We start from the raw sequence: 12,910 nt of genomic DNA on the forward strand, positions 1-12,910 counted from the left end.
ACTCAGGAAGCAGCCGAAACACACACGTACACACACTCGTGCACGTGTCCATGACTTCAGAGGACATTACACAGACTTAATCTAACCTTAACCATAGTAACTATTTCCCTAACTCTAATTTTAACCTTAAACTTAACTTACACAAACATTAAAACTTGTCAACACCTTCAAATGTTATGATTTGCATTATAAAGATGTGCTTCTTGTTCCCATAAGGAAGACAGGTCCACACAATGTGAATGTAAACATATTTAGGTCCCCAAAACAGCAGTAGAACCTGAGCCACACACACTTCAAGCCTTTGTCTTCCACAGAAATGAATGCAAGTGCGCAAACATACAAAGACTCCTAATCTTCGGTATCAGTGGAACTATGAGGCTGGATAATCGTCTGAATCTTTTGCCTCCAGGGTTTTGCACAGAAAGTAATTATGTGATATTTGTTCCTCGCAAGAAACTTTACTTTCTGAGGTCAAAGGTCACGATCAGCTACAGCAGCCTCCTGGGGTACGTGGATTGTTTTTCCAACCCAGTTTAAATTAAATGACGCCAACTTGGTTATGACGAAAACCTATAGCGACCAAATATCTTACTGATATTCTTCTGTACCTCTGCATGGACGTATTACTTGTTACATCATGTTGTCGTCAAAGCAAACAAGCTATGTATTCTAGACACGGTAGACATTATGCAAAAAAGTAAACATAGCTGCTGACTCACTAGGCTCAGTGTCACCGGAGCATCGCAAAGGTCTTCAGTGGACGCACACTTCCAACACTGAGACCCTCCTCTTGCTCACCGGCACTTCAGCTGATTCCAGGGGCTGAGACCACATGGATTTGCTATCTCATGACAGTGAGCACAAGCTGTGCTGTTTCATAACTAATTCAGGTGATTTACTGTGTTGGATGATGTGCAGCAGCAGTATGGGACACACTCTCTAATGGGCAAGGGGCAAACATCTAAAAGAGGGAGGTCTGAGTTCAGGGGATTGTTTTGTACTCAGGTTCCACCGGAGCAGAACTCCAGGCCGCCTTGTGTGGCATTTGGTTAAATCGCTAAAAATGACACTCAAAACAAAGAGGTCAGAGACGGGTGAAAAAGAAGTTAGTAGGACTGAGCATGAATTGAGCAGAAAGACGCCTCTCCTCTATCCTGCAGCCATTTCTTTTATTATCATCGTGCCCTGTCTGATTTCCCTCTCTGCCCCTAAATGTTCTAATATTAACTTAACTCCAGGTTTACCCAACACAAACCCCTCTGCCAGAACCAGATCTTAGAAACACCAGCTCAGCACCATAAAAAGCCATGTTCCCGACTCCTCTACTTATCATCCTTCCCCTCCCCTCCATGGTTTCCATCTCTTGGTTTCTGATTCGGATTCACCCAGGCCCTGCGTGTCTTGTGACCCTATAACCGTGCTCTGCACCTTGTTTGGTTTCCCCCCACCGTCTCCTCTCCCTTTCTGTATCTTTCAACCCCCCACCCCACCCCACTCCACTAACCCCCTCCCACCCATCTTTCTGTCCATCCCAGGGTTTATCCCCTCATCACTGATCTCCCTTCATCCCTCCAATCCTCATCTGTTCCTCATAGGAGCGGTGGAGAGAGTGAGTGACGGAGGAATATCCCGCTGTGTGCGACGCCAAAGGTGAACAAAGAGGTAGAAAGTGTGGTGAACTTATGACAACGAGCAGAGGGAGACCGCTGGAGGAAGAGTGACTGAAGATCCACCGCCGCACCTTGAGAGGAGGCTCCTCATTGGTGAGTGGATGGTGCGACTGGATGCTGCTGTGTACACACTCTGTTCTTGGCAGTTGTGTTAATGTGTGTGTGTGTGTGTGTGTTTGTGTATGTGTGCAGGTCCTTCATGCTGCTAAGATGATGGATCATATCAAAATTGAGCTTGAATCTGAAAACATGTTTATCAATCGCATCCTCAACAATTTGGCCAAATCCTTCAGCTTTATGGTGTTTTTTTGACTGTCATGATCATAAATCTTCAAATGATACGATCCAAAACGGTTCCAAAAAGTTGAGGATCTTTAAAAATTCAACAACGTCATAGACTTGTGATCTTGCAGCGTAGGCCGTTCAAAATAATGTTGACCCACACTTTATGAACTTGTGTGTTTTTTCGTGGCAGACACAGCAGAGGGATTTACATGGGATCAACATACAATGCTGGTTTTGTCGTGTCGACTGATAATCTGAGTAAAAAAAAAACAAATTCCTCTTCCTAATACTGTCAGACATAATCTGCATAATAAAACACTGTGGTAAATTGTTTTCGTGGATGTAGGATATATGGGGGTAAAATGTATAAGCTGTGGGGGAACATCTATCTGAATCAGAAGTGTATTCAGCAGAGAGAAAATTATTTAGTCATATAGGTTAAAATGATATGGTTATATAGATAAAATCTTCTATTACATGTGATAATTATAATGTATTATTATGTGATTCGATGTTATGATACTGATCATATGATATAATGAAGCTTTTGAAACTGGATGCAAATAACCAGACTGATATGTTAAATTGTTGCTACGACACTAAAAAAAACCCTGAAAAACAAGGTACTTTATCACATTTAAGGCAAAGTCATGTAAATCCAAATTTACTAGAAAGCATCATTGACTGCAACAGTCTTATACACCCAGAGATACGTCACTCTTAGCTACCAAAGAGCAAACAACGTGTGTTGGTAGACAAATATGATTTATCTCTTGTGGCACGCATGTTTATACCATCATGTTCTCCAACAATAGAACAACCCAATGTTTATCTTTGCAAATATTGCAAATATAAACCGCTCCAACAATAGAGGGTTGAACTCTATGTTCTTTTATAATCAAACAAACAAGAGACATATTTAAATGTTTACACATGAAACTGGACTTGTTTGTGTCGTCCAGTGGCCGATGTACAACTCACGACCATGACCTGGATTCAGAGACGTGATTTTGACCGGTCGGGCCTGAGCTCTCAAACTGAACAGTATCGGTGTCGATGGTCAAACTCAAGTTCGTAGGCCCAGCGGCCCTGAAAACCCTCCTCACAACTCTCTCCGCCTCCTCCATACGCCCCCTCCCTCATTCTCATCCTGCTCTCTGCTCCCCCACCCCCCGCCCGCCCCGCCATCCTCTCCTCCAGCTCTTATCCAGATGCAAAGAGCAGTCAGTAATCGGATGAGAGCAGATTTGATTCAAAAGGCTTCCCTTAAAATCTCAGCCAGTCGGATTTAAAACTCACTCTCCTGCCTCGCCCCTTACCCTCCCTCCCTCCCTCCCTCCACCCTCCCTCCCTCCACTTTTCTCTGGCTGTGTTAATGCACTTCACCATCCAGCAACCCCCAGCAGTCATTTAATCACACAGAACAATGGCAGGTTCCCAGGGACAGAATGGCAAAAGGGTAATAGCACGACTAAAACACTCAAGCATTCATCACAACCCTCATTATTGAAGCAATTTCCCATCTGGAACAAAGGCCTACAACAATCCCTTGTTCCCAACTTCAGATACAATGCAGTCATCATCAGTCTCAGACAGGACACCCACACATTATATGTTTTGTATCGCGCCGCAATAAAAGTCCACACATCAGCTCTGTAACTTCATTTCACCATGTTTTTATGCCATCTTCCATTGAACACAGTGTGGAACAATTAAAGCAAATCTCTTTCTTTTCCCGAGGCTCTCCCACCTTCGCTCCCTTCCTCTCCTTTTCGCTTCAAACAAATTAGAGGCAAATCAACTAGGTCATGTGTTTTGACAGGGACTCTCATTCAAATAGTGAGAGAGAGAGCGAGAGAGCGAGAGAGAGAGAGAGAGAGATATTGCTGTAGGACCGCAAACGATAAGATCAACACCAGTATCCCCTCTTCCGATCAGTACTCAAGGTAAGACGGAGGAAATGTCAGCGTGGCGGTTTATTGCGTCACAAGAAAAGAGGAGTCGGTTCTGCCTGTGTTCAGGAGGAAGAGGAGGAGGAGGAGGAAGGTGGTTTTATTTCTGTTGATGTTGGTTATATTGTGCCGCCTCACCGTGAACTCAGAGTCATTTCCGTGCACCTGTAAAGTCAGATGGTGACTCGGCCTTTCCTCTCAGGCCTCGATTACATTTGTCACACTGTATGAGTTTGTCCATTAGGTGATTGCTCCACTCATTTAATCATGACATTACCAAATTCAATAGTCATCAACATAAGTCGACGAGTGCACTGAAGTGTTAAGTGGCACAGACTCCCCCCCCCCATCAGTGTTGCGAGCTGCGTATTACAGGACATACTGGTTTGTGTGTACATTCAGGGTGAGGATGTGTGCTCACAACTTCATCTGAAGAACAAATACTTTCACTGTTAATGTCATGCTCGAATATTCATACTCTCCCCGTGTATTTGTGTGCGTGCTAGTGTGTGTGTGTAGGCGTGTTTTGTGGGTTTCTGTGTGCTCCTGCGTGTTTATTAAGTTTGCAAAGTAGACAAGGGCCAGTTTGACTTGCAAAGCAGCGCTTACTTGGAATCGTTCAGGTAGGTGCAGGTCAAACTCCAGCATGAAGCATTAGTGCAGGCACAGCTGCTACTGCAGGATAAAGGTATGATGACAACGATTTTCTGGAACTAATTTCTCGTGAACTGATGTCTGTTTTGTTTTTTTCTTCTGGTTACTTTCAGGGTTATCTGCTTTCCTGACATCTCTCCCCGTGTCCATTAGCGACCGAACCTAACAACCATCGTCATGGGTGAAATGGAGCAATTGCGAAAGGAGGCGGACAGTCTCAAAGACCAGATCACTGTGAGTAGGCTCATCCCGTTTCTTTGTAATTAACCAAGAAAACAACATGGTCGTCCATGATATCAAGTGACTTCTGTTTCTCGCTGTGACCTGAAGTCCTGTTAAAACAAGTTCTGCTATTATCCTGCTATTACTGCTCTGTGGATTAACACTGGAAGTGACCCGATCCCCTTGTGTTTGCGTCTGCGCCCCAGGCCGCTCGTAAGGCCGGGCAGGACACCTCGCTGCAGGAGGCGGTGGCTGGGATCACCGTGGTGGGCCGTGTCCAGTTGAAGACCAGGAAAACACTAAGGGGTCACCTTGCCAAGATCTACGCTATGCACTGGGGCACTGACACCGTGTAAATACCCAACATGTTGTGCATAAGTTGACAGAACACCTGCTGTTTTATTTAATAGCCAAGCTCAGATGGTTTCATATTGAATTTGAACTAACTTAGAGTGAATAGAAAACTAAGTTAGATTTGTTACATACACATATTGCTTTAAAATGGACGAACTAGCAGGAGCACGGTGTACACCTTATGGTAATTCTTTCAGCTGACAAATTCAATGTTTGCTTCTCTCTCAACCTCTGTTAATGTGACCCCCCCCCGCAGGCTGTGTGTCAGCGCTTCGCAAGATGGAAAACTCATAGTGTGGGACACCATCACCACCAACAAGGTGAGAAAGAGTAAAAGAGACATAGTGTCATAGTGACTGTTGGAAACAGGCAGATAGACATGATATTTAGCCATGAATGATCTCTAAGCTCCAAGTAACTGTGGAAACAACCCCGCAGCATGTTTTTACCCTCAAATGCACCAAAATATACATGAAAGCTAATTTCTTAAAAGATATGAACGTTTCAAATCCAAAGCATTTTTCCATAACATTACATATTTTTAACTAAACCAGCAATATGCGTTTGTTCGTGCCGATCTGCTTCTTTACAATTGTGCTGAAGTAATTTAAGATCAAGTCGACAGTGACAATAACAACATACCATAAACATCAGATTCTGATTTGCGTGTTGCTGAAGCCTGATTGGTTCAGAGAAGCAGGTGACATCTCACCACAAACCAGTGAGAGAGGTGCAGACAATAACAATCGAAAAACAGAGATCTCGAATTTCATATACGAAAAAACATTTCTAATGTTGGCAAAAATTTAGAGAGTATTTAAAAATGTAAGAACAATGATTAATAATAATAAAAAACAGTTTAGAGGGTTAAATGTTTGTAGCTTCCATCCAGATAAAGGGGTTTGAGTTTGTGGTGTTTTGATGGGAAAGAGTTCAAACAGCCCTCTGTGTGTCCTCAGGTGAACGCCATCCCCCTCAAGTCATCGTGGGTGATGACGTGCGCCTACGCACCCTCGGGGAACATGGTGGCTTGTGGTGGTCTGGACAACATGTGCTCCATCTACAATCTCAAGGGCAAGGACGGGAACGTCAAGGTCATGCGTGAGCTGGCGGCGCACACAGGTTCGGACATCACAGCTCGGAAATTAAATCTCTTGAGATCACTCTGCCGTCGGGTCCTTGTTGCGTTGGCTATTATTTCCTCTCCCTTTCGTTTGTAGTTTATCCTAATGCATTTCTTTGGTTGCCCAGGTTACCTGTCCTGCTGTCGTTTCATTAGCGACAGTGAGATCATCACCAGTTCTGGCGACTGCACTTGGTAAGAATATCGTACGAGTAATTGAATTAAAAAGAATTTTGCAATCTTAATTTCTGACGTTAAAATTGAAATGCGTGGCGCTTTTCACAGCGTACTATGGGACATTGAGACAGGAACCCAAAAGACGGTCTTTGCAGGACACCAGGGAGACTGCATGTCCCTGGCTGTGTCCCCAGACTTCAAGTTTTTCATCTCAGGGGCGTGCGACTTCACCGCCAAGCTCTGGGACATCAGGGAGGACGCCTGCAGGCAGACCTTCTCGGGCCATGAGAGTGACATCAACGCAATTGGGGTGAGAATGAAGAAGATTCCCAGCTCCATTTTCTGAAAAGTGATTGTCTCAAAGGAGACCGACTTTCTGATAACTTCTCTTGTCTTTCACAGTTCTTCCCAAACGGTAACGCAGTAATAACCGGGTCTGATGACGCTACCTGCAAGTTGTACGACCTGCGAGCAGACCAGGAGCTCATCACCTACCAGGACTCCAGCATCATGTGTGGGGTGACCTCCCTGGCGCCCTCCGTGTCCGGACGCCTGATACTGGCTGGCTATGACGACTTCAACGTCAACATCTGGGACACGCTGAAAGCTGAGAGAGTCGGTGAGTTCAGAGGGAAAATATATAGTTAAATTACCAACAGGAAGCATATGATGTGGCAGGGAAAAAAGGGGAAGTTCTGATTTAATCTCAAGTGATTGATACATGACTTCTCTTCTGTGTGGTGGCCCAGGAGTGCTGGCAGGTCACGACAACAGAGTGAGCTGCATCGGAGTGTCCACCGATGGAATGGCGTGTTGCACGGGGTCCTGGGACAGCTTCCTCAAGATATGGAACTGAGGCCGTTCCTCACCAGTGAGCAGAGAGAGAGCAGTTAGACATCTGCCGGGAGAGAAATTGGAGAAGATAAAAAATAAGAAATTGGAGTTTGAGGGAGGGAGGTGGCGCCCCGAGATGAGAAGAGGGTATTTTAATTGTGCCAAGTCCTATCTGATGTTGGAGAGGGGTTGTAATGTGGAAAAAAAAAAGATAAAAAGTGTCCTCTCTCTCTGTCACATTGCACTCTCACCTGTTTTCTCACGATATGGGTGAATTTGCTGTGGGATATTGGGTGTGGGGTTTCGTAAAAGACCATTCCTCTCATTAGTGAATTCTATTGTGGTTCAAATTAATAACACATGCACATTTACTGCAGCAATTCAATTGTCATCTGCTGAGGTCAGTTGCCAAATGGAAATGGTAGCACACTGGACGAGATAGAACTGAATACGTGTCAAGTTACAGCCTGTGTAGTTTTACACCCGCTCTGCTAATATGCTGTATCAGAGCCTAAGTTAAGTCATATGAAGAATATGAGCATTTTGTTTTGTTTCAGACTGTTGTTTGTTCTTAGTTTTGGTAGATTCCCTCCACGCTTAAGTTTAAATTCTTTACACTTTCTAATTTTAAATGAATTCTAGTTTGCAGATGTCTACATTAGTGTTTGAGTTGTTTTGTATGTGATTGATGGACAATATTCACCAGGATGTGTGGGCTCTAACCAGCGGGTTAGGCCTGAAAGTGCTTTGTGTAAACTGTTGAACTGACAGATGGGATAATAAAATGATTTCACGGTTCATTAAGCACTAACAAAAAAAAAAAAAAAAGCGAGATGACCCATTTGTCTCAGGACAGGACTTTTTATAGGAGTGTTGTTTTTTTCCCCTGGATAAATGCTATTGTGTGGTTGTGTGAGCAATACATCTGAATCTGTATATATGAGCTTGACATTTCCTCTGCATGAGAACGGATTATCTTGAAGGAACGTTTGTGTAAATACAGAAAAAGGATCTGCACGCTGTGACTTGGATTTGGACCTCTCTTTACACTGTTGAGTAAAATCAATATGACCTTTCTGAAAGACTGTCTAATAAACCTGGGATTCTGCATTATACAAGTATATGCTGTTCACTTCTTTTACACGCCGACTGCAGTTCTAACATTGTGTTTAACACGATTATTTTAAAATCCCACTGGATTTGGATTGAGCCGTTAAATAATATGGCATCATGCTGCTGAAACACCATTTAAAAAAAACTTCAGTATATTGAAGTAATTTAGTTTGATAAAAATAAAGCAAGTTCCTGTTTTATTTACTGACAGTTATGCAGCTTCATTGTTATTTTTGACTCCAAAACAGAGACAAATAATTGTTCCAAAGCCTGGAGCTGTGAGACTCAGATAGCACCTGGCCATGAAATGAAAAAAGTAATTGTTACAAATGAAGAAATATTTATTTTGTTTGTTCAAGAAATTTTACATTTTTGCCACAGGGGAAAAAATAACACAAGAAAAAAGGACAATAGAAACAATAGAAAGGGAAATAATCCTTAAAAAAATAAAGATTAAAAGCTGAAGTATGAATGCAAATAATTTTCTTTATATTTACAAAAACCATAAAATAGCAGTTAAAAATAATTACACAAAAGGACAGAAATCCGCTTTAGAAAACTGTACACATAAAAGAATGTTTTAAGAGATATAAAAGTAGCAGAAATCTGTACATGGCTGCATTGAATCATCTGTTCTCCTTGTCCAGAGCCACTGCCAGCACTCTGCGGTCCATCGGCCCCTGTCTCTGCTTATCTGGGGTGGAGGCCTTCAGCTTCATCTGGAAGGTTAGCGCAGAGATTGATTTACTTTGTGTTCAGATGCACTTTTGAACGATTAAATAACCAAGTATCGATGTAAATTTAGTTTGAGTGAATATGGATCAATAGTAGCATGTGCTTTCTTGACTACAATACCTGAGAACGGTCTCTGGGCGAGTTGCTCTCCTTGAGGATCTGCAGGGGGGAGCGGCCTTCAGTACCTGGAGAAGAATAACAAAATGTCAGTCAACAATATCTTATTTAAGATCACGCAAAGACACAAGCAATTTACGCACCTTTCTGCTTCAGTTTTCCAGTCAGTCCCTTATTTTCCTTGGTTGCGTTCTTGACGGTCACGCGGACGGCGAGGGGGGAGGAGCCTCTCTTGCCAGCCTTCACCGCTCGGACTCTCAGCCCCGAGGCACCGAAGCCTTTTCCCAACCACTGCGGTTTGAACACCACCTGACTGGGACTCTTTGGGTCGAAGGTGGGGCAGCGGATGCCAGTGCAGACCTGCTGCAGCTGCTCTGGGCTGGGGGTGACTGGTGGCGGCTCTGATGAAACAGATGCAGGAGGCAAAGAACCTGCTTCAACTAGCTCTTTGGTTTCTTCAGAGGGGGGTGGTTGCTCTGCTTCCTCTGGCTGTGCAGGGGTCGTCTCCACTGGTGAATCAGCTTCAGCGGTGGTTGGTGAAGGCTCAACAACGGACTCTGGCTCAACTGGGCTGCTAGGAAGCGCATAAGCGTGATCAGAGCCAGCGCTGAGAGGCTCCACCCCCACAGTAGAAAGAGGAGAAGCAAAGTCTTGGTGCACGTCAGCAAAGATCTGTGATGAGGTGGCTCCCTCGTGGTAGGTGATCAGGCTCATGCTCAGTCGCTTGTGAAGAGGAGTCTCCCTCGCCTCTTCCGCCTCCTCCAGGGTGGCTTCTGTATCTATCTCCACCTCCGCCTGGGGCTCGTTGAGAACAACAAAGGGGCTGGAGTCGACCGCGCCCTGGAGGGGGCGTGGCACAGGGGTGGCAAGGAGGTCGGCATGCTCGGCCAGGGAGCTGAGAATTTCGGATGACTGAGAAGTGGGAAGGGGCTGGATGGAAGCCGGCTCCTCTGGCTTGTAGATCTCTTCCTCGACTATACTGAAGCGTTTCTCGGGGGTCTCAGAGACTCTGCCGTCAGCCTCGTTGTGGAGCAGCAGGCCCAGGCGGCGAGCGAAGGACCCGACTTTCGCTGTGGGGACAAGCGGGAGAACGTCACATCACAAGTTGCTTCTGAGGTGAGAAATCTCAAGCTGCAGCTTCTCAATACGTACCTCTCATGACATCTCTGACAGGGGTGCGGCTGATATCAATGGAAGGTGAGCGGGGATCGGTGAACGCCAGGGGACACTCCCCTTTCCCCATAGCAGAAGGTTTGGTCACAGGCCCACCAACCTGGAAGAAACATGTGTTATGATTAGGGTTGCAAAGGGGCGGAAAGTTTCCGGTAAATTTCCGGAAACTTAAAATATATTAGCATGCTGATTGAGGATTGTTCATCTAGCCTATTTCCATTAATTTATCCATCAATTGTAAAATATTTTTACAGACTATTCCAATTGTTTGGCTAACTGTTTATATCTCTGGCATTGCATTAGTGTTTTTTTACAAACTTTTTTCTCATCTTATTCTACAGAACAATGCCACGTGCACTCATGTGTAAAGGCATTTCACCCCATCCAATGTAGAAGGAAAGGCTGTCTACATTTGCAAATACTGTGCAAAGACCTATGTTAAGAATGACAAAAAGATGCAGAAGCATATAGAATACAGTTAGTATAAATTACCCACGACATTTCCAGTTTATTCCCGTTAATTCCCATGGAAAGTTTCCAACTTTGAATATTCCCCGAATTTTGCAACCCTAGTTATGATCAGTTTAAAAAATGCTTCCCACAGCTCACAGAATGACGACTCCTGGGAGGAAACATGGCCACCTACCTGAATGGGAGTACGGTCGACTCCTACTGACGGAGAGCGTGGATCTGCCAGGTCACCGAGGTGATGGTTTTTGATGGCAGGCTCTGGTTTGACTGGTGCAGGCTCTGGTTTGACTGGTGCAGACACGGGCATCTTGCTCTCACTGGATCCCATGATGCTTATCGACGGTTAACTGAATCACAGGTAAACAGAAGAGAATCTTTACTCCACTGAAACCATAAACAACAGTATCACATCAGATTCAACACACACAGTAAGGGCTGGGTGATATCGCCAAAGATTATAAAAACAAACATTTTCATTATCAGTCAATATTGAAAATGATCAAAAGAAGCATCTCATTATTATTTCTTTTAAATTTCAAGATTGATTTTTGCTCCAGACTGAACCTGGTGGTTTTTAACAATTAGCAGCAAAACATTTTACAAGTCTGAGGTTGAATATTTCGGTGTTATAGCTCCTCACTGTGTTAGAACAATGCATAAGCAATACATCGATTTATATATTGGACTTAAATTGCTATCGATGAAAATGATATCGTGATAGCAATTGATAAGAGTTTTATTTTCCAGTCCTAACACACGATGCAGGATTTGTTGAAAATGTCTAAATTCACACGAGTAACACATTTATATACAGTGGAGAAACTTGCCCTCGTGGCTGCTACACACTCACATGTATACAAAACGTGTTTCATACAAACAGGAAACTACAAAAAGACGTTAAACAAGGGGACGTTAGTTTTGAGTCTTTTTATAAACTTAATCTACAGATCGCACAATATCAACACACACAACACGAACCCACGACAACACAACATTGTAGTTTTAACAAATATCATGTGACGATGAAGTCACAGAAACGTGCAGAAAGCTAACAACAAGCTAGCACAGCCAACGTCAGTTTGCTCGTTTCCTTATCCCGTTCTTAATTTAAAGGTAACAGCTCTAACAGGTAAAGGTTTAGCACGGTAGAAAGTGTTAACCCGGGATAACTGAGACTTTTCCTCTTTACGTGAGTCGTGTGTTTCTTTACTCACCTCGAGGAGAAGGAGGAAGTGTTGTGCGGCTCAAAGAATCGTCTCTGACTCCACAGCAGAAACACAGCGAGTTAAAACACACGAGTTCGAATCACAAGTCTTTAAGGTTTGAATCGTAGACATTTAAATGGCGGGTGTCGTGCGTGTTATTTTTGAACGGACCAATCAGCTCGCACGTCCTCTCCGCTGATTGGTCGCTCAGAGGGAAGGCGTTCTAGAGACTGGGCGTGGCGTTGTGCTGATAACACATTTGAAAGTTGCAATAATCGAGAGCTTTGTTTTTCTCATCTGGAGAAAAGTGGAACGTTACATTGGAACAGGCGTGACCCGGAGTCATGTGATGCTTCAACACGGAACTCAGGGAAAACAAGGCTCAATAAATAATCTTCTACTTTAAATACTGTGGAATATGAAAGATGCAGCTTCTCCATTTAAATCAATCCATTTGAAACAATGCAATTTAGCAGATATTTACTGGAAAGCAGTTATTCACTTCTGTGTAAAGTGCCTTGAAATAATGTTTAAAATAAAATGTATTCAAATAAAATTGAATTGAAATTGAATTTCCATCTGAACAGTTCTATAGAGCTATAATCAGTACTTTGATACGTTTCAAAAAATATTTCAATTTAAATAAAAAATAATACATTAAAGTAAAAAAATTAAAAAAGATTGTCAAAAGATTATTCTAATTTTCAATCAATTCATTTGCTCTTCATGTCTTGGCAGGATGAATGAACAAGTTACATTCATCCTTTAAAATTGTACATTGCTTTTTTATTCAATTTATTAATCTCAGTTTCATCTTCACAATCT

At 43.3% G+C, this 12,910-nt stretch overlaps 2 protein-coding genes across 2 annotated transcripts; one reads left to right on the top strand and one right to left on the bottom strand.

The window, feature by feature from the left end:
• Window positions 1-4,738: 4,738 nt before the first annotated feature.
• Window positions 4,739-7,355, top strand: gnb3a (guanine nucleotide binding protein (G protein), beta polypeptide 3a). Its single transcript, XM_061080758.1, has 8 exons — window positions 4,739-4,795; window positions 4,990-5,135; window positions 5,394-5,457; window positions 6,097-6,259; window positions 6,389-6,455; window positions 6,546-6,747; window positions 6,840-7,056; window positions 7,187-7,355. Exons 1-8 carry the CDS (start codon window positions 4,739-4,741, stop codon window positions 7,291-7,293), a joined length of 1,023 nt encoding a protein of 340 aa, XP_060936741.1. The 3' UTR covers window positions 7,294-7,355.
• A 1,546-nt stretch (window positions 7,356-8,901) lies between these two features.
• Window positions 8,902-12,153, bottom strand: cdca3 (cell division cycle associated 3). The gene is made up of 6 exons (XM_061080742.1): window positions 12,095-12,153; window positions 11,056-11,227; window positions 10,389-10,509; window positions 9,380-10,306; window positions 9,240-9,304; window positions 8,902-9,103 (listed from the first exon to the last, which is right to left on the bottom strand). The coding sequence occupies exons 2-6, from the start codon at window positions 11,206-11,208 to the stop codon at window positions 9,011-9,013; spliced, it is 1,359 nt and encodes a 452-aa protein (XP_060936725.1). The 5' UTR covers window positions 11,209-11,227; window positions 12,095-12,153; the 3' UTR covers window positions 8,902-9,010.
• Between the last annotated feature and the right edge of the window lie 757 nt (window positions 12,154-12,910).

This window comes from Limanda limanda, chromosome 11 (assembly GCF_963576545.1).
Source record: "Limanda limanda chromosome 11, fLimLim1.1, whole genome shotgun sequence".
In the NCBI taxonomy this organism is placed as follows: domain Eukaryota; kingdom Metazoa; phylum Chordata; class Actinopteri; order Pleuronectiformes; family Pleuronectidae; genus Limanda; species Limanda limanda.

Excerpts from the sequence above, each read along its gene's own strand:
- gnb3a (XM_061080758.1), top strand. The coding sequence starts at position 4,739 with ATGGGTGAAATGGAGCAATTGCGAAAGGAGGCGGACAGTCTCAAAGAC. Across the intron at positions 5,136-5,393 it reads CACTGGGGCACTGACACCGT|GCTGTGTGTCAGCGCTTCGC; the intron begins GTAAATACCCAA and ends CCCCCCCCGCAG. Across the intron at positions 6,748-6,839 it reads GTGACATCAACGCAATTGGG|TTCTTCCCAAACGGTAACGC; the intron begins GTGAGAATGAAG and ends TGTCTTTCACAG.
- cdca3 (XM_061080742.1), bottom strand. The coding sequence starts at position 11,208 with ATGGGATCCAGTGAGAGCAAGATGCCCGTGTCTGCACCAGTCAAACCA. Across the intron at positions 9,305-9,379 it reads TGGAAAACTGAAGCAGAAAG|GTACTGAAGGCCGCTCCCCC; the intron begins GTGCGTAAATTG and ends ATTCTTCTCCAG. Across the intron at positions 9,104-9,239 it reads CGCCCAGAGACCGTTCTCAG|ATGAAGCTGAAGGCCTCCAC; the intron begins GTATTGTAGTCA and ends CTAACCTTCCAG.